At 35.7% G+C, this 26,589-nt stretch overlaps 4 protein-coding genes across 5 annotated transcripts; 3 read left to right on the forward strand and 1 right to left on the reverse strand.

Annotated features, from left to right (window-relative positions):
• Positions 1 to 2,559: 2,559 nt before the first annotated feature.
• Positions 2,560 to 5,254, forward strand: LOC146160945 (E3 ubiquitin-protein ligase RNF14-like). The gene is made up of 6 exons (XM_083384184.1): positions 2,560 to 3,047; positions 3,144 to 3,486; positions 3,557 to 3,681; positions 3,757 to 3,985; positions 4,495 to 4,667; positions 4,806 to 5,254. The coding sequence occupies exons 1-6, from the start codon at positions 2,754 to 2,756 to the stop codon at positions 4,980 to 4,982; spliced, it is 1,341 nt and encodes a 446-aa protein (XP_083240310.1). The 5' UTR covers positions 2,560 to 2,753; the 3' UTR covers positions 4,983 to 5,254.
• A 1,274-nt stretch (positions 5,255 to 6,528) lies between these two features.
• On the forward strand, positions 6,529 to 8,840 carry LOC146160946 (ubiquitin carboxyl-terminal hydrolase isozyme L5-like). 2 transcript variants are annotated; one of them, XM_083383459.1, is made up of 3 exons: positions 6,529 to 7,173; positions 7,856 to 8,028; positions 8,309 to 8,840. In XM_083383459.1, the coding sequence occupies exons 1-3, from the start codon at positions 6,578 to 6,580 to the stop codon at positions 8,554 to 8,556; spliced, it is 1,017 nt and encodes a 338-aa protein (XP_083239585.1). In that variant the 5' UTR covers positions 6,529 to 6,577; the 3' UTR covers positions 8,557 to 8,840. The 2 variants fall into 2 exon arrangements, with proteins under 2 accessions (XP_083239585.1, XP_083239586.1); XM_083383460.1 differs by having other exon boundaries at positions 8,315 to 8,840.
• A 7,712-nt stretch (positions 8,841 to 16,552) lies between these two features.
• On the reverse strand, positions 16,553 to 19,579 carry LOC146160947 (uncharacterized). The gene is made up of 2 exons (XM_083385055.1): positions 19,476 to 19,579; positions 16,553 to 17,654 (listed from the first exon to the last, which is right to left on the reverse strand). The coding sequence occupies exons 1-2, from the start codon at positions 19,577 to 19,579 to the stop codon at positions 16,553 to 16,555; spliced, it is 1,206 nt and encodes a 401-aa protein (XP_083241181.1).
• Positions 19,580 to 21,604: 2,025 nt separating this feature from the next.
• LOC146160948 (adhesion G protein-coupled receptor E5-like) lies at positions 21,605 to 26,402 on the forward strand. Its single transcript, XM_083385056.1, has 10 exons — positions 21,605 to 21,617; positions 22,248 to 22,388; positions 22,589 to 22,782; positions 22,857 to 23,024; positions 23,238 to 23,350; positions 24,289 to 24,514; positions 25,158 to 25,288; positions 25,452 to 25,581; positions 25,920 to 26,073; positions 26,266 to 26,402. Exons 1-10 carry the CDS (start codon positions 21,605 to 21,607, stop codon positions 26,400 to 26,402), a joined length of 1,407 nt encoding a protein of 468 aa, XP_083241182.1.
• The last annotated feature ends 187 nt before the right edge of the window (positions 26,403 to 26,589 follow it).

A 26,589-nucleotide genomic window follows, 5' to 3' on the forward strand; every position in this document is an offset into this window, starting at 1 on the left:
ATAAAATTGACCCAAAACCGGTTCATGAAGTTCCGGTTCGACTCCCTGATTTAACATGATTTAACCAATACCTTAACTTTAACAGGATCGATCTTTTACGCTTACACCCATACGTGATTATGCATCGAATTGGGTTAGCGTTTGGGTGTTATTAGATTAATTTCCCGAGATTGCGTAATTTTAATGATTAAGTCTGCTTAAAATAATTGATTAGACGGGTAAATAGCCCAAGGAAGTACCTAAATAAGGAGACGGGCTCAAAACCAAAATGTGCACATTGTGCGCACAATGTGCACTTGCTATATGTGCACCGCATTCGAAGGTGCACATTGTGCGCACAATGTGCACTTGTTATATGTGCACGAACCAAAATGTGCACATTGTGCGCACAATGTGCACTTGTTATATGTGCACCGCATTCGAAGGTGCACATTGTGCGCACTATGTGCACTTGCGATATGTGCACGGTTCAGTGCACATTTGAAGGTGCACATTGTGCACTTGCGATATTTGCGCCAAATGTACATTAAATCTGCATCTAATGTGCACCTCACTTGAATTTGATGTGTTTTTAATGTGCCGGTGCGGCAAAGGTGGCTAAAAAGTTGCACACTCTTTTTTCCGTGATCACTTTTTTCACAGCGTGTGATGGTAAGGCGCTATTTGTCCGGCAGCCGATTATTATTATCGAACTTAAAAAATAAAAACAGACAGACAGGCAGATGTAGGATTTGTACTTTTCTTACTTACCAGAAGATATACAGATTGTCACAAATTTTATTATTGTAGACCCTTTGTTCCGGACTAATGCGTTTGTCCGCAGGAATCGCCGTTCGGGTCAGCTACCCACCGACTTGGTTTTCCCTCAGGGATAGGACTTTGTGTGAATTTCGAAGTCTCAGTTTTTCTAGCGCTGCGTGACAACTTGGTGTGCGGTTGCGTTTTGGATGGCGTTGTGTTGCATCGTCATTCGTCGGGTGGATACCGAGAGAATCGGACGCATTTTGAGCACGGTTTGCAATTTCGTTGGTTAGAGGCAAGAATAATTTTTGAATTGTAAAGTCATATAATTTTATTTTCCTTTGTCATTTGAGGTTATATTTAATTCGTTTCTGTCGCATTTTCATATTACCTACCTATCGATAGTATTTCGTTCATAATCTTGCTTAAAGTATTTCGCAAATATTGTTGCTGCAGTTTTCCGTTTAAAATTTTTCTATTCAACCATTTCAAACTTTTTATCTTTGGTATTTCGCCCTGAAGTGAGTATTGTTTTGTTCCCTAATTGCTTTTGTGCTAAATGTGTGCCGTGACGCCTTCAATTTTCTGTTTTTATAAAATAAACTTTTGTGTTGAAGTTTTTCAAATTCGATAGAGCCGCCAATTACGAGGTCGATAGAGCCGCTAATTACGAAAGTTATTTTTAGAATTCATTGATCATTTAAAAACAAACACAAACAACCTAAGCAGACGTATCGCTATTCAATGTTCAACTAATTCTAACCAATTTTTTTCTAAGTTAACAAAATTAAAATCCAATAGTGTAGTTGAATTAGATTAAAAATGGTCAAACATATATCTTTAAATACAAGAAGTGATGCCTTACGTTTAAAATGTCCTATTAACATGCAATTGGTTAGGGGTGCCCAAAACGTGACATTTTTTCCGATAACCAAAATCGTGAACAAAAAGTATCACAATCCGATACCCAATGACGTCATAACCATGCCCACATATGCAGAGTAGTTAAAAATTATGAACGTTTAAAAATACTTTTACGGGTTTTAAGGCTAAATTTGCAGGTTTAGTTACACCCAGTTGTTAACTTATTTGTTTGGTAAATTTAACCCATATAATCGAAAATCCATACAATTGGGACTCAATTAAAAAAAATAATTATAAAAAGAATCGATCGAAAAATAACATGCATAATAAATCCACTCCATATAATCGGAAATCCGAACTCAAATAGAAAATATATCATAATAAAAAGAATGGCACGAAAAATAACATGTATTACTTGATCTTTTTCATACAAAAACATCATCGGAAAAATTGTTTAATATGAAGTTATTTATTTTTCTGTATAACGTTCACTGATACATTGTAAGTTGCACATTGAGCGATAGTACACAATGTGCACTTAATCGTCACATATCGCAAGTGCACATTGTGCGCACAATGTGCACATTTCGGTTTGCGTACATATCACAAGTGCACAATGTGCGCACAATGTGCACCTTGGAATGTGCACCGAACCGTGCACATATCGCAAGTGCACATTGTGCGCACAATGTGCACGTTTTGGTTTTGAGTCCTGTTGTAAATAAGTGAGCAAAATATAAGGCGCTGGTCTAGAATCCTACCACAGTTATGAAATCAACGCACAAAATTTGAGTTAGGGTGCGAGTTAGCGTTTGGGTGTGGGTGGGTCGAGTATTATTATATTCTTTATTTAATAATAATACTTGACCCACCTTAACCCAAACGCTAACCCGCAACCTAACCCAAATAATGCGCGTTGTGGTAGGATTCTAGACCAGCGCCAAATATAATTCTTTCGGCCTAAAATGCCTTTGCCCTTTTTTAGTTATTATGACTGAGTTATTAAATGCCCACTACGTGAAACCACTACGGACAACAGGGGCGGATTCAGTTTAATTACAGCAAAACTAAAAAAAATGTGTTTAGTATGTGGTTGAAGTCTAATCTATATTGACTTTTGGCTAGTTTACAACTGTCTTTAGTCGTACATGGATAAAGAAGAACAAGAGAATGAATTGTTGGCAATGCACAGCATTCTTGATGTTGGTATTTTTAAAACCGAAGGCAAAAGTGGACACATAAAAGCACACCCACAGTTGCCAGAAATGAAGATTTATGTAAAACTAGCAGAACAAGCATCAAGTTCTGGTACAAGTGAACTGAATGTCCATGAAGTGATGTTTCTTCCTCCTATTACATTAAAATTTTCTTTTCCATGCAACTACCCATCTGTTGAAAAACCACAATTCACTTTGTCATGTGTATGGCTTTCACAAAAGCAGGTAAAATATTTGGTGCTTCAGCCTGTATTAGTATACCTCATTTTTTTATTGCTTTTACCTATACTAGTATAATGATTTATATGCTATCTTTATCAGATTCTTTGCTTGACACAAGCTTTGCAAGAAATTTGGGAAAGAGAACAAGGCTCTGTTATTTTGTATGAGTGGTACCAGTTTTTAATGGAGGAAACATTTTCATGTTTAAAGTTGAACAATGTATTGATGATTGGGGAGGAAACCAATACAAACAGAGAAAACAATACTCTGAAAACAAATGCCACAGACATGTTCAGCAAAACATCAGAAAAAGTTTCAAATATATTAATGATGTTATTGCTGTATAATAAAAAGAAAGAAGAAGAAGTTTTTGATAATACTGTTTTTGCTTGTAATGTTTGTTTTGAAGATAAACATGGCAATAAATGTATGCAATTTAAAGGTAAAAGAAAAATGTTTTACTTTTGGACTCTTGTGAAAACTTGATGCATTGTATAATACACATGGTGTAGGTTGCAATCATGTATACTGCAAGATTTGCCTAGCATCGTATTTTGACGTGCTTATCAAAGAAGGAAATGTGAAATGCTTAACCTGTCCAGAAGAAGAATGTTCAAGTCAAGCTTTACCAAACCAGGTTAAATTAGACATTTAAATCACTCTTTTAACATTTGTTAATATATTAATATATTTACTACTAATGCTTATTCAGGTTCAACAACTGGTTGATGCAGAAAGCTATTCCAGGTATGAGCGCCTGCTTCTTCAAACCACACTGGATACAATGACAGATCTAATTTATTGTCCTCTGCAACATTGTCAATCTCCTGTAATTATTGACCAAGATGAGACCCTTGCACAATGTCCTTCCTGTACTTATGCATTTTGTGTCTATTGCAAGTTGGTTTATCATGGAGTAACACCTTGTAGAGCAACATCTGGTACTTAAAATAATAATTTAACCTTATGCAACATGAACTATCATACTTTGCTACACCATTTTAGAGAAATTTTTAGCTTCTGTTCACAAATTTTGCAATTGTTTTGAATAAGCAAATAACAAGTTTTGTTTGGTATATACAGTCAATTAGATTAAAATTAAAGACTTACCCTCCCCCCCGCACACACACAAAAAAAAATGGAAAGGTGTTTATCTTGTTAAAATTCATGATTTTGTAAGGTGTTACTTGCGTTACAATGGTTATATTGTAAATACGTTAAACTGCCTAATGTCTTTATTTCGCACAAATTGTACATTTGAGCTCACAAGGATCCATGGTCAAGAAAAGGCTATAACATAAACACTTACAGGAAGCAACTTACATTTAATTGTTTCTAGATTTTGGTATAATTTGATTAGGACCACTATACTTCCGATTTCTGTAGGTGGGCAGTTTTGCCCACCCCTGAGATAAAACATAGTTTATTCCTTCTTTATGAATGTTTGCAGGAGAAATTAAAAAACTCTGTGCTGAATACAAAAATGCTTCCAGTGAAAGAAGATTAGAAATGGAGAAACGGTATGGAAGAAAAGCATTACAAAGTGCTTTGGATGAATCTGAAACACAGCAGTGGCTTGAGACAAATTCTAAACCTTGTCCAAACTGTTCTGCTAAAATAGAGGTAGTGTATGACTTTTTATTAATGGAGGATATTTTGTTTCAAATAACGAATATAGTGGTATAACAAAAGTAATCCAAACCAATATTTATTAAAAAAAAATTAAAATGTAAAACTCAATACAATATACAAAATCTGCAGAAAATTGATGGGTGCAACAAAATGACATGCTACAAATGCAGAGCATACTTCTGCTGGCTTTGCATACGTTTACTAGATAAAGAAAATCCTTACAAGCATTACAATCAAGCTGGAAACAAATGTTTTAATAGACTCTTTGAGGGTGTGGAAATTGATGAAGATGACTTTTTCTTTTGAAAACAAATCCGATGTTTTATTACATATATATAAATATATATAATTCGATATTTTGTTATATAGATTTAGCGCTGTAGATCTATTTAGATTTCTTTTTGAACTTGAAATGGGAACTTGTTTATTTGTTTTCTTGCACACGTTTTACAGAACCTGAAATGTACAATGTGGATGCACTTTTTTATTAAATTATTGCCATAATAATAAATGGTGTATTTAGCTTACCGTTTGCTATAAAATATACTACACTCCATGCACACTTTTGCATTACAATCAACGCAATGTGCTCCAATGACTAAAAACTTTTCTCTGCTTTGAAATGGATCAACCATGACATAAGCATCCTCCAGTAATCTAGTATAAAATACTATGTGTTAATTGTAGTCGCAAAAGTTACATCTAGCTGAGTATTTGTTTATTCATTGACATTAAGACAATAAGTATTTCATTGACATTAATACAATAAGTATAAAATTTTCTTCAAATGCCGCATACCACAACGCATATTGTTTGGGTTAGGGTACGGGTTAGAGTTTGGTTGAGGGTGGGTCAAGTTATTATTAATAATAAACATAATATTACTTGACCCACCCAAACAATATGCGTTGTGGTATGCGGTATTATTATTTTTTTTTGCATAACTTTTTACGTACAATAGTGAAAGAGCGCCCAAGTTTCAATGACTGGTACAACAATCAAAAAAATGATAGCTATTAGACATTAAATTGCGGTATGTGTTAACAGTATAAATAACGCGGGATCAATCACTGGTAACGGCTTACTCACAAATAGTTTTTGCAACCAGGTGGTTTTCGTCCAAAATATGAACAAGTCACTTCAAGGTTGCAATATTGACAAACAAAATCTATCTTCGTTTCTTCATATTGTTGCATTGTCAACAAACGTCGATTTCATTGTTAAACTATTGAATGGGAAGCGTCCAAATCAGTATACGGCAATTGAAAGCTTTACGCCACTGACGCCAGTAATATTGTACTAAAATATGATTTGAAGTTCAATTCCAAGTCTTCGGTACACTTCCCTAACTAACTTTTATTATCACACGTGATATATGCTTATTCAACCACAGCGTTCATTACATAGAGTACGCAAATAATTTTATGTCACGCGTGTTGGGTTTTGCGGGGCGAAAAGAGAAGGCTTACAAGTTACATTACAACACATAGAAGAATTTAAAACGTAGATTAAAACAAACATAAACATATTGCATATTAATATTCTGCATCGCCTGAACCTGTAGGCAGGTGTTGAGCAACGCAACAAAAGTATCGACAAAAGAACCTTGATTTTTACTCGTGTAGCAAATCCTAAATATTATTAAATAATGTTCATTTTACAAGACGAAATTCCGTAACTATAGCTTCATATTCAACACCAGGAAAGTGGTCGGCGCTGGTCTAGAATCCTACCACAACAAACACTATTTTGGTTAGGGTGGGTCAAGTATTATTATCTTTTAAAATAATTTATTAATTTTGTTTGACCGTTGCAACCACGTTATGAAAAAAAATCGTTTTGCTGCAGATTGTGGTAATAGAGAACGATTACGTCTTATGTAGGATAGACTTTATCATAATATGGAACCTGCTGGCGAATGGTGTTTAATAGAAAGTGATCCTGGTGTCTTTACCGCTCTAATTAAGGATTTCGGCGTGGAGGGAGTTCAAGTTGAAGAAATTTTTTCATTGGATGCAGAAAGTTTTCAACAATTGAAGCCTGTTTTTGGACTGGTATTTTTATTTAAATGCATTCAAGAGGACCAACCTCAAGGAGATATTGTTCAAGATAGTCGTCTGGATAAGATATTTTTTGCAAAACAAGTAATAAGCAATGCCTGTGCCACCCAGGCGATAATAAACATTTTGTTGAATTCGACTAATGAGGATGTCAAACTCGGAAGCACACTCCAAGAATTCCGGGACTTTACAATGACGTTTGATTCAATGATGAAAGGATTAGCATTGAGTAATTCAAAGCTGATTCGACAGGTTCACAATAGCTATGCAAGGCAACAGGTGTTTGAGTATGATGAAAAGTCTGCCAAAAGTGAGGATTCCTACCATTTTGTTGGGTATGTTCCAATTGAAGGTCGACTTTATGAGTTGGATGGTTTAAAGTCTGGCCCTATTGATCATGGTGCAATTTCAGCTGATGACTGGATTAAAACTGTAAGGTTAGTAATGTATTTTATGCATTTAAAGCAAGCCTCTACTTGAAGTGTGATACGCAAAATATAGTGATAGGTAGTATTGTAAGCAAGTTATTTCAAAATAAATTAGGCCCAAGTCAAGTACCGGTCACAAGTTATTGTCATCACAAGTCATTTATATTAAAAGTAGTGTTAAACCTCCAAAATTGATCAATTGATACTAATGCAACCCATATTTTGCATAGCAAACATCAAAACAAAACTAATAAAAATGCATCTTTTTCTCAAGATTTTAAGATAAATAACCCATTTTCATATGAAAAATGATTTTAATTAAATCACAAGCAAGCAACTTTGGCCAAAATAATTATTTAAATCAAGGCATTTTAAAACAGTATTCAAGAGTTTGCAAGTATTTTAGGCTTTATTTTTAAATACTATTGAAGCACATTAAAATAATGTTTTAGGTGAAATTTTAACCAGGTCTTTTAAGTCTACTGGAAGGAAATAGCATGTCTTACTCTTATTGCAAAATCCTAGAATTAAGGCTTTAAATCCATACCCAGTGTGTTTTCTGTTGCCAAAGAAGGCTAAGTTTTATCTCTTAAAAAGCTAATAACACTTAAAGCTTGTAAACTTTTCAGATAAACTTTTTATTTATTTCAACATCAATAAAGATACAGTTATCCATGTCATTTTTACATAGGATGGTCATACAGAAACGGATCAGCAGTTATAAAGCTGGAGAGATTCATTTCAACCTAATGGCGGTGGTAGCAGATCGAATTGCAGTTCTTGAAAAAGAACTGGGTTCCTTATCAAAAAACTTGAAGCAACTTGAAGAAAGTTCAGAAACAATGATGGAAACTGATGAAACTGGTATAAATTTAAGTTCACTTTTGATATAAATGTTAAAACTGTAATTGTTGGTATATATATATTTTTATATATTGTTTTGGTTTTTAAATTTTATTTTTACATTATTTATAAAAGGTTAAGAAAAATAGCCTTCTTTTTCAAACTTTAAATATACTGTTATTTGTGTTTTAAACCAACCAGGTTTTATTTTGACACATAACCAGTTAAAAGTTGTTTTCCCACTTTTTAATGAGAATATTTGAAGCCTTAACTTAGCTATATATATATATATTGTGTTTAGAAACAGATCCAAAGCAACAAATGGAGTACATTCAAACAGAGATGACACAATGTCGTGAATTAATTCAACAAGAGAATGATAAAAGACACAAGTTCAAGGTTGAAAACACAAGGCGGAAGCACAACTACCTCCCATTTATAATCGAGATGCTTAGAATTCTGGCAGCGGAAAATAAACTGATGCCTTTAGTTGAAAATGCAAAACAAAAACTCTCAGAAAAAGAAAAAGTAACAAAGACTGCCTTATGAATTATTTTTGTTAAAACAATCTGAATTACCCAAAATGAGTAAAAACCTAATAATTTGTTTGAAATAAAGGTGATATAGGTAAACAAGATGTAATATTATTATGTAATACCAGGTACACCAATTAAAGATAGCAAGGTCCCCAAAGCATGTTAAAAAGTGAAAAAAAAATCTGGAGGGAATAATTTCGATTTCTAAAAGTTAATCGATTCTTTAAAAAGTAACTGTCATTAAAACGTGAAAGGTAAAAAAAAAGTTAATTTCCCCCCTCCTATTATTCAGGTGGCTACTCCCCAGTCCCCAGTAATACAAATACCAACCTGAACCCTTTGTAAACTGACATTAAAATTACACACGTGTGTAGATTAGTAACTGTGAAATTTGGTTCGTGATTTTTTTGTTTAAATTCTTAAAATTCATGTTTGCTATTTTCACGACTGATTTGGGCTTAGTTTGGTCAGAACAATGTGGTACCGTTGGCGGGGATCTACGTTGTGCACAGGGTTGGACACACCAAAGGCTAGTCAGCTAAAATTTCTGGCAGATACTTTTAACGCCCTTTGCCAAACTACGCCTTACAAAAGAGCGTGCGAAAGTTTCGTTCGATTGTGATTTATATTGAGCGTACTATAGGGAAACAGTTTTGCGATATTATATGAATATTAATGTCGGTTATCGTCGATTTGAACCCTTACTTCCCAGCAAATTTATAGCAAGCGATGTATCGCTGGAAAGGTTTATATCGGCACTACACAAAAAAATCTAGTTTCAACCTGGGAAGACTTTTTTATTTTGATCTTTACGGCGAATAATAATATTGAATATTACTTTTTTATTGAATTTAATTTTTTTTATAAATTTACAAAATATAGACCAGTAAAAAAATTAAACGTAGCTATGTTTATTTTCCTTTTTCACTAACAAATACGGATAAAAATTACTTTCAAAATGATATAAAACTTTCTAAAAGTTTAGTGGGGGAAAGGGGTTGAAGCGTGAATAACGGATATCCATAACCGATGGCGGCAATCTTGACACTGGTCTAGAATATATAGACGGCTCGATTTTAATCTCTATCGCGGCGTTTTATTAGCGGCTCCAGACTGACCAATTCCAATCAGAATCGAACAAGAATTTTACACGCTTCTTTTGTCTAGTTTAGCCTATCTTGTCACAGAAATAAGATTTGAAAAAAAATTTAAGTTTAAAAAATTCATATTTATAACTTCATAGGCGCAATATCGTGATTGTTTGATCAGCGACATCCGGCTAAAATTATTCGATATTGCTCACTGCCCCCAGCTGGGATCCTTAGGACATTTATCACACCTTTCCAACGTTACAGCATGCCATAATTTATTCTTGGAAAAGTGGTTCAAGTTCAATCGGCAATCATCATTATTAATATTCATAACCAGGGTTGCCAGAGAACATTTTTACAAAAACCTGAATTTCCATTAAAAATATAACCGATTTTGCGGATTAAACTAGAATACGTATTTAATATTTTATCTTAAAGTTTCTCGCTTTTAAACTTTTAATGCAAACTACGAGGGTCAGTATCTTGTAACCACTTGGTTCAAGGCTGTCTCCTAATCCGCTGACGTCCGTTTTGCGTGCGTATTACATTGATCGTCGACAGGTAGAAAAAATAAACCTAGAAACTTATGAGTAAAGTACTTCCAATTTTTTCGCCATCACTGGCTTCAGAATATTAATTAGCTTAGTATAGACCCGCCCTATACATTACATAACGAATATTATTATGTAGCTCAGTGCTTCTTTTAGGTATATTGTTTAAAGTTTATTTTCTAACCACACATCTTTGAATGATTTTATATACTGTTTATTTTCCTTAAACTAAACTTTTTTAGTCCTGTTGCGAAAGTAATTTGGCGACCAAAAAAATATTTTTAAAGCACAATGACGAGCAGTATATTTAGCTTAAAATTATGATAGATAAACGTAAGGAAAATAGTTAAATATCTCATAAGGAAGTATTTCTAAAGAAAATAAAAATCGTTGCGCAAAAAGTGGACTTTATTCCTGATTTTAGCAATCCTGCCACCACATTCAAACTATGACTGTGGAGTGCCAGTAGGCTACATTGATGTTTAGTACGAGTTTTTACGACAGTGAAATACAATTTTAACTTAAAAAATAGTTAAAATGTTATCACTTATTTTTTTACATGTAATTAATATCTAATACTTAAATTATTCTGGAGACAGAAAGCTTCCGTAAAGCATTTATTTATCAAAAAACCTATATAAACTCAAAAAACCTAGATCTAGATCAGTGATTCCCAAACTGTGGGCCATGGCCCAGCAGTGGTCCACAAGACTATTTCCTTGGGCCATAGAGCTATTTGGAAATATTGCAACTAACTATGTTATGCTTTACGAAAAAATCTGTTATATTTCAAACTATGATAGGAACGAGGCCATTATTTTGGCTATTTGGAAACTATATAAGCCTACGTAGAAAGGCAAAATCTCACGACATATGTTTATTTCGCTACGCAGTTAACACAGCAAGTTACTTTAAATTCAGTTTAATTGCCATCGAGATATTTAATTACAATCTAAAAATGAGCGGGAACTAAAAATGAATTATTTGAATGTTGTAAGAATCAATGTACTTACTGTGAATTAATTGTCCGACTATATGTAGGTGTAAATTGGAAATACAAAAAAGTAACGGCACATTGTGGGCCACAAACTGTTTTATGAGAAAAAAACGGGCCACGGACAAAAAAGTTTGGGAACCACTGATCTAGATGGTATAACCTATTGCTGACATCCTGTTCATAACCGATCGCGGCAATTTTTAAACGGCCCTATAGATTGCCCAATTTAATTCGAAATCGAACAAGATTTTTACACGCTGCTGTTGTTTATAAAAAAAAAAATTGGATTTAATTGGTTGAATTGATGCTAAACTGTCAAATCAGGAGGCTTTTCGCAAAACATTTCGTCCCCCTGTTGCTAGCCTGTTATTCAATTATATAAAATATGGATAAAAAATAGTTCCAACGGTGGATGACTTTTATCGTTTAACTATAAGTTAGAAAAATTATAATTTAATAGGGCCGTTATACATTCGATGATATGAAAACATGGAATGGCACCCAAAGAGACTTTGTGCTCAACAAAGTAAACAAATTAGATAACAGAATATTCGCAAATTTTTTTTTTGGTAATTTTAATGTTAAAGTTGGCAAAACAGAGTTTGTACAGCGCTGTAGAAGTGGTGTACAACCAAAACGAAAACGATACCATTAGAATCATAGCAACAAATTTAAATATTAACTTAGAGCTCGCCCCCCCACGGATTGCTTGGAGCCCCCCTACAAACTCTTTTTAAACCAGCAATTCAGCATCTTTCATGGCTTAAGTATTTTTGGAAATAATACAACTTCTCGCCTAAAAGTCTTGTTAAAAGTATAAGCAACTAACTCGAAATACGAAAATAGAGGACATTTGGGCATTTTTGAGCGTCCTCGGAGGACCATTCAGTTTTCTCAAGAAAAGGGGGCAAATCCTTCTAGAAGAGACGAAATATGGTAGGCCTAACTCTTACACTCAGTGCAAACCAACTTAACTATTACAATAAGCAAAAAAAACACCAAAAAACAACAGGTTTTAGTCGATTTACTTCAGAAAGTTGTTCACTAGTGACTATAGGTTGTACTTATTTAAACTTTCGTTCACCCTTATTCACCCCTTTTGGTTGGTTCACCCCTGCAAAAATTTTATTCACCCTAGGGTGAACCATTCACCACTTTAAGAAACACTGGTCTACACTATCTTGTCAAAAAAATGAAACGTAACAAAGAGTTAATGGCCTACTTTGGACTTTATTGTACGTCACAATGCTGCAAGTGTTGTGCCCAACTATTTAAAAGTAGGCTACAACATGACCTTTTCGTTTTTTTCCCGATTAAGTCTTAAGCTTTAAGACCCCTTCGTGTAAAATTTCAATAAAACCACGCACAACACGTATGATATCAAAAAGACAGCAGCAAATTGATCATAAATTGAAGTTTCCATTCTTTTCTTTCTAGTTGCATACTTTTGTCGTAATTCCATTTCGGGTTGATTTTGATTTTTGAAGGTCCACCGGTCCGCAAAATTTGTTCGGAAATTTTACCGGTACCTAAGCTAAAAAGGTTGAGAACCACTAAACTATAGCGTAACACATTAACTTATAACTTCATAATACGAGACAGACGTGGCTTTATTATGTAAAATAATGTAAATAATCAGCAATTATCATTGCTTCTAATATTTCAAGTTAAAAGTAATCATTACGACAACATCAGTTTGTACCATTGATTCAATATTTTGTTTGGACAATAAAGTAAATCGAAAAGTAGAATTGTGGTTGCGTTTGAGAAAACTGTGCCATATCTACAAGCAATGCATTCAGCTTCGAAATTAATACGTCCTTTTTTGAAACAAGGATAGCTCATCAGTAAACAGAGTTTTCCTCTTTGGCATTACAATTTATAGCTTAGTTTGCTTTATGGTTATCTAAATTTAAAGAATAAAAAGAAAAATGAAAGCATCTGCTGAGAACTACCTGTATGCGATAGACCAGGTGTTCTTAACCCTTTTTCAGCCGCGTCCCATTGGTAATTTTCCAATGCCTTGCGCCCCTCTACGAAACGCAATTTGGCATTTTCAATTAAATATCACTGAGACAACTTGAAAATAGTGAAGATTGTTTTCGGTCGCAAAGCGCAAAAAAATTAAGTTTATTTGGTTGAATTGGTGCTAAACGGTAAATTTAGGAGTCTTTTCTCGTTGGACACACAACAAATTGCTCGTGCTCGAGCTGATTTTGACAAACCTGTTGTGAGGGCATTTATTTTACAGTTGTAAGGATGTGATGTCGAGCGCAAATAAAAATGTCAAGCGCAAAAATTAAACATATCGCATTATCGTGTTTCATGTGACGACACACAATACAACGGCAATATTGTAAAAACATTATCGATTTGCGCAAAAAAGTTGTGCCCCCTGTTGCTAGCCTGTTATCTTATATAAAATATGATTAAAAAATAGTTCGAACGATGGATGACTTTTATCGTATATATAATATAGCAAATTGTTTTTAAATAGAGCCGTTACACCTTAGATCGGTGCATCTTAAACTTTTTTAGTTTTGTTCACCCCTAGCATCGAACTACAGATTTTATTTACCTTTGTCTCATAATATGTTAAAACTATCTCATCTATATGTAATAGCACAAAATTACTTAGGTTGTTTCTTTCTCACCTGTTCACTAAACAGGTTAAATACCCGGAATGTCCGCCCTGCTCGCAAGCTATCATCCATTTCTGACGATTCACCCCTTTTAGTTGGTTCACCCCTGCAAAAAATATATTTACCCTGGGGTGAACTATACACCTGATTAAGCAACACTGCCTTATATGATATGAAAACATGCAATAGAACTCAAAGAGACTTCATGCTAAAAAAGTGAACAAAGGAAGAAAACCAAAGATTCAAAAAAGTTTCAATATTAAAGTTGGCAAAAATAGAGTTTGTACAGCGCTGTAGGAGTGGTGTACAACCCAAACGAAACCATTAGAATCATTGCAAAAAAATATCAACTTAGAGCTCGCGCCATCGTAAGAAATGCTTGGCGCCGTTCCTCGTCCCCCGGTTAAGACCCGCGTCCCCCGGTCCCCCGGTTGAACCGCTGTTATAGACTAACTAGATAAGCTTCTGTAAAAAATAAGAACATAGAGTAACACTGATAATAGGCTAGGCCTAACAAACTCATTCGGTATTTTTTTGGAAATAAATTCAATGTCTCGCCTAAAAGTCTTGTTAAAAATATAAGCAACTAGCTCGAAATGCGAAAAAAGAGGACAGGGGCATTTTTGAGCGTCCTTTGGGCACTTTTGAGCATTCAGTTTTCTTGAGAAAAGAGGACAAATCCTCCTAAACGAGGACATATGGTAGGCCTAGTCATATCAGACTTTAAAGTTTCACGGGATTTTTTTCACCATCATATAATTTATATTTTTACGACGGCCTCTCGAAATATAATATAGGCTACCCTACTTCTGACATTATATAGCAGAGAATTGGCAGTTAGTACAGTTGTTTCGGTGTCTTAAAATTTCTTAGCGGCCACCAAAGTCAAACCTTTAAAAATAGAACATAAAGAATAGTTCACAGAAGTAAAAGATGAGAATAAACTATTTAAACGCGTGTTGTGCGATTCTCTTACTGCTTTCTGTGTGGCAATACAGCTTCGCGCGATTACTTGGCCCAAAGTATATTTCCTAAAAAAATCGATTAATACCATCATGTTGGAAATAGGTTTATTTTACTAATTTCGCAAATAATTTCAAATACCCTACTAAATTCGCGAAAAATAAACCAAATTCTATCATTATAGCGTTCCTAATAACCACCACAAAAATAACACAAAAAATACCCTGAACAAATTATTATTTTGTGTTTGATTCAGGAGTAAAATTTGAGACTTGATTATGCATTTCATTAATCTCTTTATCATCGTATAGCGGTAATTATTTCTAAATCGAATTCTGATCTCTTTCTTCTTGTTTCCATCCAACAAATACAAATAGCGGGCACCTATACCAACAATCCGACATGCCTTGCCTATAGGAAGGGTTGCTATCCCGTGCTCATTTCTAAGATTTGTGCTGATTTTTGGGTGTAGTGTCTTAGAAAACACTAATTTGCTGATGTCTAAGAAAGGTGCTTAGAGTAATGTACTTGTCTTATTTTGGTTTATAAAAGTGTTCAAAATATTAATTCTTTCACTTTGACGGAGAAGTGAGAAACTTCATTTAATTACATTTACCAAGATCTTTGACCCAGATTATAACAACCATGCTTTACAATACATAATTATTATAATAACAATGGATTGTGATTGTTTTTTCTAGAAAGTGCATTGTAGTAGTCTAGTATAGAAAGAATGAAAGACACACACAAACATATGTGTTTAATAACATCTGTGATCTAGCCCCTCGGAAGTGGCTTTATGACCAACGATTACGGCTTCCGTATCAATAGTACACTGAAAAGCCATCGCAGACTCGCCGAATCTGTCGATCTATGATGCAAGCAGAGCAAGCCAGAAAAACAACTGGCCTGCAGTGAGGTTCGAACTCACGACCTCCGGTCAAGCCGGGACCGTCGCTCTACCAACTGAGCTATGCAGGCTCAGAGAGGAGCGAGTCGAGACGCCAAATACTTGCACATTTTGTTAGTACAAGCAACTTCACACTGGGGGTTCATCAGTCCGTATCAATCAATGAAAGACACACACAAACATATGTGTTTCTAGTATAGAAGTATGGTAGTTTGCACGTTTCTTAGAAATAAGCATATTAGTATATCTATGACACTGCAACCAAAAATAAGCACAAATCTTAGAATAAAAAACACATTATGGTAACTTTTACGACTTGTAACAAAAATTTAGCGTGAGCTCTGATTATTTGTATCTTAGCGCTAATGTTCTGCCTTAGTAAGAATATCTGCCTGATTCTCGAAAATACCAAAAAAGGTAATTAGCATTATTAATTATTCACACAACAACGAGCTTGCAAATAACGATAATTTACATACATTAGCGACTGAACAATCAACAACTAATCAAATAATTTTACATAACACTTTACCTATCATAGAATATATCTTCAAAACCGCATCAATGCAAAAAGACAAAACGCTAACAATCTATAACATTCTCGAACAAAAACTTATCACTACTGAAACAATAACGAAACATAATCAAAACATTTTGCTTAAATTTCACAATCCTCGCGTGACCTCACATGCTATAGTCATACACAGATTCGCGAGGTAATATCGTGGTAACCGGCGCCTATGAAATTCACGAATGTTTAAAACCCATTGGGTACTGAATGTGTTAATTTAGTATTCCTTAAGTAATTACTAACGGCTAAAGATGTTGCAAGACCGCAACATGCTTCCCCCCTTTTTAGAGAGTTGATAACGCAATTCCTTGTCGGTGTTTGCCATTGTCTTGACTGTGACGAAAACGATTCCATGCGTAGCATCCGCCGATGAGAAGTAAAAATGCTGCTAGCGCCGAACTTCCGATGATTGCAACCATTAAAAGGGGTTGGCCTAAAAGTCCGGTGGCGTCATCTTCTGTGTTGTCAACGACGTCCCTTACGTCGTTTAGTCCTGTGTCAAGGACGCCTTCGATTGAGTTGAGTCCTGCACCAGCATCGGCAAAAAAATCGTCATGCGAGAAGTTGAATAGGTGGCTATCCTCAGTGAATACCAAAGGACGAAAGGTGAACGTTAGATTCATACTTGTGTTGTCGAGACGTGCGATGTCTTCTTCAAGTGTCTTAGAGATGTTTGTGTCTTGTCGGTGAAGGATCGCGCTTATTCCGGTGAAGTTCGTATCGGAAGTGTTGGAGGCTTCCATAGACTCAATTTTTGCAAGGCGAGAAAGTCTTAGAATGCCTTTTGATAAGGTGAAGGAATAAACCGAAGTGTTATCCCGGGTGAGGTTTCCAAGGGTGTGTAGTGAACGAAGGCAGGCACGGAGCAAATCACGTTCAGCGGTGGAAGTGGCGAGAGAAATTTGAGACGCCTCAAGTTGCTCACGTTGGTTTTGTAGCCCAAGGAGACGGTTTTGTTGTATTAGGCGGAGTAATTGACGGTCTTCGGAAAGTTGCATTTGTTCAAAGTTTCGCAAGTCGCGGGCGAGTGCTTCTGTCCCGTCGTGTAAATCTTCAACTGCAAAACTTGTTTGTTGTAAGGAAGAAGCCATGCTTTGGATCTGGAGTTCAGTAGCCGTGAATTTTTGGTCTATTTGTTTTTGGAGGGTATTTAGCCTAGAATTCAGTTCTGTTTTAAATTTGTGCATTTCATAGTGAATCGTTGCCTCGGAAAACAAACAAGCAATCAAAGACATGAAAAGAAAACGCTTTGTACGAAAGTGAGTCGGTCTAAAACGTACGGGAGCTACTGGAATATTACTTGCATTGCCAAAAGGGGCAAGGGTTATTTTATGTGCTATGGCGACATTTGGAGAACCAGTTGCTAAACGACATGAAGGGGCGCGACTTTTTTTTAGACATGCGCGGTCCGTAGCTAAATTTATGGGGTGGATAAGTAACCCTGCTTATAGGTTAAACTCATGATATTCTGGGTCACTTTATGTCGATGTATAACTATTTATATCACTAATATGTATCTATTTTTAGTCCGACTTTGTAGATAGGTATTTTCATTTGCGTTTTTTAAGTATTTCTTTTGCGTTTTTTAAGTAATATTTTCATTTTGCGATTTTTAAATATTTCTGTACATATATATCTACACTTGTCTCTCGCAGGTAGGCCCACTGTAGGTGCTCTATTTGTAAAGTAGCGAAATAAATCAGTTTCAGCGTTTGCTAAGGATGTTTGCTTTCCATAGGGAACTTCCAAGAGAAGCGCGCCTGGTCTTTTTCCCTTTGCTCACCTGTGGTATACGATACGTATTAGAGAAAATTAAGCAGTCGATGAACTGCGACAAACTTTTTAGTGATTGCGCTCAGTTATATATGTCCAAAGCCTTAGGATCCGATGGTGATAAATAAAACATATGTAGGACAGACAATAATTTAAATTGTGTTTTCATTGTATTTTCATTTGTTTGTAGTTGATCCAATTGTGTTTGTAACTGGGTCAACGTGGCAAAGTAACGAAACATAAAAGATAAGCCTTATAATGAAATAAAGCTTGGACTCCAACTGGTTGGTTGATAAAGGCACGTTTGGTTTTAGATATGTTACAATTCAACTCTGAAATGTGTTGTGTAGGTGAGTGAAAGTTTGTATACAAAGTGTATATTTAACTTTAACATCGTTTGGTGTAAGTTACAGTAGACTAACTCTCAGGAACCACATTAGGGTTTTAAATGCTAAAGTGCCATAGTATTACGTAAACTAATTGAGTTATACATGGGGATTTTTGGGTCAATTGTTAAATGGAACGTGATAAAGTTCTAGTCGTATTTTAATTTAATATAGTCAATAATATAAAACATTATATTAAAAAAAAAACCTTCTACTGAAGTTAAACAAAGTGCAAATCGACTACGTAATGCGCAAGTATATACGTGGCGTATAGGCCTTGAACAAGCTGTCTTATATGAGAATAATTTGTTTGGTTTTCAGTAACATCCCTTTTGTTACGTTTCGCCTACTTTGTTGCTTTTTCGGTAGTAACTGTCTGGATTCTGCAGTAGCTTTACGATCTTTTTTTAACAGTCTGACATTGTCCCAATATATTCTTTTAGAAAATGGGCCTTTAGTTATTTTATAAGGTTTAGTTTTAAAAAATAGCCACTTATTTGTGAACGATGTGACAGTATAGCCTACCCGTTTATATTTTAGGTTGGAAAATTGCTTTGCTTTTTCTGGAAGTTTACTTCAGTCCCACTTCCGGGCAAACAAGTGGGTGGGATCTTTGCGGTATTTTATTATTAACAGATTACCATTTAAAATTTTCTTCTTAAGCGTCTACCGCTGGATCGGGCGAAAATGGGACGGATCGATATACAACAACGGTTGAAAGAGATGCTAGTATGCCAAGTACAGGTAAAAAAACAACATCGTAATATGTTTGAAATGTTTTTATAAGCTGTCATCAGGTCAACATTGCAGTCGAACTCCATATAAATCATTACTTTTATTTGTGTTTGCAGTGGCAATCTACACAACACCATTGACAACATTTACTCCCACAATGACCAGCTCATACCAAGCAGGTCTGCTTGTGCTTAAATATTTAAAAATCATAGCAATATCCATTTATCTACAAAATTCTGTTTTTAAAAAAAGGTTAAATTTTCTTTTTCACGAATAATTTCTAGAACACTGCAAAACGATCACTGAGGTATACCCGTATGACGTCACGGTGTCTGTGGTGTTTCCGAGGACCTCTGCCGGTTTTACAAACTCGTCGACAACCGTTTGTGGGGAAAACACACCGAACGGTATACTCATTGTTTACACTTCTTTACTTTAGGTAACTAGTTTCGGTTTAGTTTAGTTGATGACGTTTTAATTAATAAATTTTCATTTTTATAGCTGTAAATACTGAATAAATTCCGATTTTGGGATACGCTTCGCATTATAGTCTGCAGACTGTTGCGTATTCAACTCTTCAACACCGATTTATTCATTAGTTTATTTGCATTCCAACAAACCCAATAATAAAAAAAACATATAAGGCCATTAATCTTTTGTTTAAACATATGTACTGGGTCAACGTAACGTCGTTGAAGATAACTTTCATTTCCCCCAGAGAAGCTTTCACCAATTTTCAAGGTTGTTAAATATTTAAAAAAGGTTTTATGACGCCAGTACCCAGTGCCGGATTAATTAAGTGCGAGGCATGTAGCAGATTGATTTAATGTACAAAAAAATAATGAACGGGTAGAAGGCTAATTGAATATTTATAGATTTGTTCTATATTATAAAAATCTAAACAATAAAAGTCTAATGCAGGGGTTGGCAACCCTTTTCTAGTCGCGGGCCAAAACCAAACTTAGAAAGGTTATGCGGGCCGCACAAAACGTTAATTAAAAATTGTGTTATTAAAATGTTAGAGCAACTGTGAATCAGGTGGGCCTCGGATCTTTATTGCACTTAAAAACGTGTTTAAAAATTGCATTTAAAGAGGCAGTCAAGTGTTGGCGCAAATCAAAAAAAATGTTTTGCTCACCAAGCGCAGGGCCTTGTGAAGCGCGGGGCCCATAGCAGCTGCTACATCTGCTACTATATTAATCCGGCCCTGGAAGTACCATCTAAAAACCGTTTCTTTTCAGAGGGAAAACCCTTCGGTACCCGATCTTGCTCTACTTTAGCGGAATGGGAGGCACCACTTTGGCTTTCATCCTGCAATAGCAGTATTGAGGTACGTCTTTTTGTGGTTTGCAGTTTTATTTAGTACAAGCAAAGTTTTGGTTACACGTTAATTGAACATACTCGGGACATAAAACTACGAAGCACTGGTGAAAAAGTTGTCGTATATTGCTATGCTAAATATATTTTAACGTTTCGTCACTAGTTATTTAATCGTTAAAAGCTGAGAATATTTGTAAGTTTGGAAGATTTATTCTATTTTCGAAAACTTCGTGTTTTTCTGGATATAGGATTTGACAAACACACCAATCAATAGCAGCGAGCAAAGGCAGCAAGTCGCTAACGATCTGGTACTCTTAACCTCTGAACCCGATGAGCTACAAACGGAAGAAATTTCGCAGACAGTCGAAATTTTAGCGGAAATTACCAACACCGAAAACCTCACTACAACGGTCCTCATTTAAAATCACGTTGCAGTGCAATGCTTGTCCTGGCATTAGTACTTTGGCTCAATATATTATGTACTGCATTCTTTAAAAGAGCGCTTTGTTTCCTAATTGACAAATTCGACTTTGACTATTCTAAAAAAAGTTTGCAAGCTGACATTGAGCAATTATGGTATAGCTGCATTCGAAAACTTTGTATGGCTTAAAGCAGTGCTTCCCAACCCTTTTCTGTCGCGACCCACATTTAATGCAAGTTTTACTGTGATGCCCACAAGGAGGTATAACCAAACAAATAAAGTTACATAAAACCTGTATCTTTAGTACTGACGTACGTACTGCAATAGTTAATGCGACAAAACACATTTAATTGTTACGTATTTGTGATATTGTTGCATAAATTTTACGTAATGATAATGCAATAATTTCCCGATCTAATAGAAAACTGTAACATTTGGAAATGCTTCGCCACCCACCTGAAATAGCTTCGCGACCCACCAATTGGTCGCGACCCACTGGTTGGGAAGCACTGGCTTAAAGCTGGGCAACTATAACATATAGATTATAGACTATCCCCTTAATTTCAATTGTTTCAGACGCAACGACTGAAACCGCACGGCGCACGTTTTGTGCTTTGATTTAAAACGTTGTTTACTGCAGACCTCTAATCTCGTGGTGACCACCGTCAGCAATCTCCTACAGGCCGATTTAACAGACAGCAATGTCACTGAGAGGTAAGGATTTGTATCAGTCACCAACTTTAGTGTAAAATGAAGCCTATATTTAACTGAATGCCTATCACTCCCAATTTGCGACTGATCAAAGAAAAATAGTGAAGAAATTGCTTCTACTTGTATCTGCAGGAAAAGCTTTCATGTGGACTTCGACAGCAATAATAGGCCTACAGCTAATTCAATATGCCAATAATAATGTAATCAAAGTGACGATCAATTGCCTTCGGTATAATGATAAACCTGTTATCTTTAAAAAAAAGCATTGTCAGGTTAAAAAACATATATTCAAATAGGCTGTATCAAATTATATTAGCCAAATTTTTTAACATGTGTGTATTTATGTTATACATAAGTTGATGGTATTTAGATTTTTGATATAGAAAGTATTCATTCAATTATGTTCGCATACATGAGCTATAAAACGCCAGTGCATGCTAAAAATTTTGCAGCCTGCTTAGTACGTTAGACAACGTAACGTCAAAAACGGATTTAGAAGGCAAACCGACGTTTCAGTCTGTCACAAGTCATGTAGCTGTGGCCATTCTTATCAGCCAAGCAACAGGTGGGAAATATCAATGCGGCAAAGCTACTTTAAGTTGGCTGGTTGGGGTTGACATGTGTTATGCTCAGATACATCTGCTGGATTCGAGGTAGTCGGAGACCCTGACCGAAATTTTGGGTTTCGCTCGGACCAGTTTAACATCTTAAGGAACCTCACAGAATCGGACTCTTCCGTTGCCAGCATACTACTCCCAAGAGAAGTCACGGAAAGTAAATAACTATACTGTTTATTTTAAGTTGTTTGTTTAACACGGGAATTATTTGGTAATAACGACTTTCCTTGTAGGCTTTTTATATCGAAATGGCAGTAATTAAGGTATAGCCTAATTTTTGGTTCAATTGTCACTTGGCAATCCAGCAAATGAAAACATTGAATATGCTGGATAATCATCTACTAAATTTGTTTTTAGAAGGAAGGGTGGGATTTTTTGGCTTTCTCGATGGCACTATTTTTCTTCAAACAACGGAAGATGCGAATTTAAATAAAGATTCAGGAGAACGACTTCCTGCCACTTACCGTGTGAACTCTCAAGTGGTGATATCGGCCTCTTTGACAAACATGTCAGCTGATAACCTTTCATCACCGGTCAATATCACATTTAGGGTAAGCTATTGGATTTTATTTACGATTTATTTTTATCCTCAATATTTTCATATTTCGCCAATGCCGTTTTTCAGAACTTGCAACCCTCTAACAGTGAAGCGGTAACTGACAAAAACACTCTTTGTGCGTTTTGGGAGGAACGCGGACACTTCTGGTCTACACGCGGGTGTCAAGCTGTCGAGATCAGTCAGTCGCTTTCGCAGTGCCGTTGCTCCCATCTGACAAACTTCGCAACCTTATTTGTAAGTATCTCAAGCAATAAGGTTTCAAACGCATTAAATAACTTTAAAATGTAAGTCTTATGAGCCCTAAGTGTATTATGAGGTGCTAAAAAGGTGTGCTGAGATGACAGACATATTGAAAAACTTGTTAATGATGAACCTTGACTTGGACGATTTTACGCATTTGCAATTTCATTTACGAAGAAAATATGTCGTATAGTATTTTAAACGCAGGCTCGCCAAGACTTCGATGACTGGGTGTTAGATACATTGACGATCGTTGGAAGTTCTATTTCAGTTATTGCCTGTATGTTAACAATTGCCTGCATTGTTTTCGTGCTGCATGGGTAAGAGCAGAACAAAAGTTAGCTAAAAAATATTTCTTTGTTTTAGTCAAATTATTTAGAATTTAGCGTCATACCTCATAGGCCTAACATTGGTTAAAGATATTTTGTTATGACAAGGGGGAGCTGTGACATAAATTTGACAAATTTACCTTTCACAACATAAGTTTTATTACTTTACATTACGTAAATAGAAAACAAACAACGTAAAATATCCCTATCCTATTTTCGGTTGAACTGTAATTATTACCAACCATTGGAATGTCCGATAATACCGGATCGGAGCCGATACCCGATGCGAAGTGTTAGTATCGGTGCCGGTCCGATACCAAATTAATATAGGGATTTCAGGCATGATTTGCAATTCCCTGCAGCGATCTCTGCCTTGAAAAAAAATAATAGTAGGTTAACAACAAAAGGCTACATTTGAACGCTTCAATTTCATCTATTTTACTTTATTGGGCATAGTGATGACGCCATTTGGTATCAGATCTTATTGCAATACTTTTTGTCTAAAATATTGGATATCGTTATCAAAATAAAACGCCAGTTATTTGATATCCCTAATCAAAACTAAAATGATTTCATAACAGCCACCGACCTTTTATCTTTGAAATCAACTGCGTTGGTTGCGAACTGTTTCCAAAATTGCTAAATCAATACCCTCAGAAATTGTGTACATTAATCCCGGTACTGTGTACCTAACTAACCGGCTCAATACCGAACGAACCACTTTAACCGAATCAACGGCACCAGCCTGATAAATCAACACGCAAAAACATACATCAATATAATGCTACAAACAATATTATAGACAAACATAAACGATGAGAGCCAAAGAAACAAGTTAAATTGTTTATAACCCATAGTAATTAATAGTAGAAAACCCGTTTTGCCTCGTTGACTTAATGAGGAGCTTTCTGTAACAATTGCTTTGACAGACGACTTGGAAAATCTAGAACGCAGGCTCGTACGTTTGTGCTCCTGGCCTCTCTCTCCTTCTCTTTGCTTCTCCTCAACAGTTGCCTCCTACTCAGTCACTTAACTATCGTCCAGGGTTCCACTACCACTTGTCAAGCGTTCGCTGCACTCATCCATTACGGCTTGCTAAGCTCCTTAGCCTGGATGAGCGCCGAGGCTGTGTACATAAACATAGCTATTACGCAGGCAAGCAGCAACTTGTTCCGCGTACCTTTTCTAACAGTTTAGTGCAGTGTTTCGAAACCTTTTTTGGCTTGCGACACCCTACAGAAATTATAAATAGCTCGCGACACCCTTGCTCATAGTTGTACTGAGTGGTTAACTGCAATGTTACAATAAACAAGAATGAAACTGCACATTAACGGTGTAACACGGTTAAAAAAAACTTTTTGATTTTTAGCACTTTTATCGTACACAAAACTGGATTAAGAAACTTACCTATAAACACTGGAATCCCAAATAATTTTAATTATCTCTCGACACCCTTGAGTGTTAAAAATGTCACCCTAAACCAGTGCTCTTAAACCGGCGTGCATATCATTGACATGATGAAATTAATATGCATAATGATTTTTCATATCGCTTTTTACCTCAGTTTACCTTTTAAGTAAGCAGGGTGCATGAGTTCGTCAAAAAAACTTTAAGGATTCACCAAACCAAAAAAGGTTGAAGAGCACTGCCCGAGAGTGGCGCACCACCCCGGTTGAGAACCACTGGTTTAGTGAGACGATCTCTTGCATTTATTTGAACTCATAGTAGATGATTGAATTTCATGATGTCTTTCGCTAATAACTATAGAGTTGTTATTAATATGTATCGTTGTTTACAGCCGATATATTACCGCTTGGAGATGCCCTGCAAAAGAGTGTACATCACATCAATGCTTTGGGCTTGGGGAGCGCCACTTATTATCGTTGTTGTCACTGTGGTGCTCGATCGCAGCATATATAATAATAAAACGTGAGTATAATGGCGCAATAGAAAGAAGGGCCACTTGTGGCACACCTGCCATTCTTCTAATATAAAGCACAATAGTGCGCCGCGGTGCACCGAATAAAAATCGCTAGCCAAGCCTCCTGACAAATATAAACGATTCTAAACCCGCGAGTGTGCATTTCTGCAGATGCTGGATAAACCCAAGTTATATACTTTACCTGGTGATTATTCCATGCGCTGTTATGCTCACGGTTAACCTGGTGTCCTACATCGTGATCCTTCATACCTTGTTGTACAAGAAGCGTGTTGGAGAAGCCGTAAGTTGTTTAATTAATGTTTCAAACTACCTAATTGTCGTCAATCATCACGCCATCACGTCCTTAACTCCTTTGACCCGAAGTACGCGATTAAACAAATTTCATATGCCATTATACCCACTATAACTGATAACTGTTTATTTGTTGCTACAATGCGAACACATTAGCAAAGGATCGACGAAGAACCACAAAATGGTTATCAGTTGACCCTAAAGGTATAAGGAATTCAGGTTACAACAGAAAATAGGAAATATCAACGATAAAAGAGAAGATTAAAGCAAAAATACATAAGGAACGTTGGCAATGCTAGTTCTAATAAGCTTTGCTTTGTATAACAGGGAATGCCAAATGTTGGAAAGAATAACTTCTTGATATCAATGTGTATGCTGGTGTTGTTCGGTTTAACTTGGATTTTCGGGTTTCTTGTATTCAGTACCGATGAAGCAAGTTTGGTGTTTGCGTACATTTTTACAATCCTTAACTCAATTCAAGGTTTGAAAAAAATATGCCGTTAATGTAATTGACATTCAAGTTATGGCATGTAACATTTTTACCATATATACTTTAAAGTTCGCATTGGGCATAGTTAGTTTCTTTGCGAAGATTGTGTTTTAAGAATGACCTGTAATCATAATGCAATTTTAAAGCATAAATGTTAAACTAAAAAAATCAAAATTACTTAAGGTTTTCTCATTTTCCTGCTATTTGTTGTTCGCAACAAAAAGATTCGTGAAAGTTTCTTTTTCGACCTTCAACAAATTGCGTCATCAAGAACTGGCTTTGCTTCGTCAAACCGCCATGTTTTCGGAACCTATCGGTAAGCCATATTTTTTTACGGATCTAATGAAACACTATATATTCGTACATATGCATATGCAGTTTCTAGCTAAAAGGAAAAATATTTATTGCAGTAGTAACGCCCGACATTATCTTCCGACGGAAACGATCAACAAATTACAAACAAACCAGATGGGAGCTAGTGCTGTCGAGTTACATCAAGAAAGTCGC

This window comes from Ascidiella aspersa, chromosome 3 (assembly GCF_963924565.1).
Source record: "Ascidiella aspersa chromosome 3, kaAscAspe10.2, whole genome shotgun sequence".
In the NCBI taxonomy this organism is placed as follows: Eukaryota; Metazoa; Chordata; class Ascidiacea; order Phlebobranchia; family Ascidiidae; genus Ascidiella; species Ascidiella aspersa.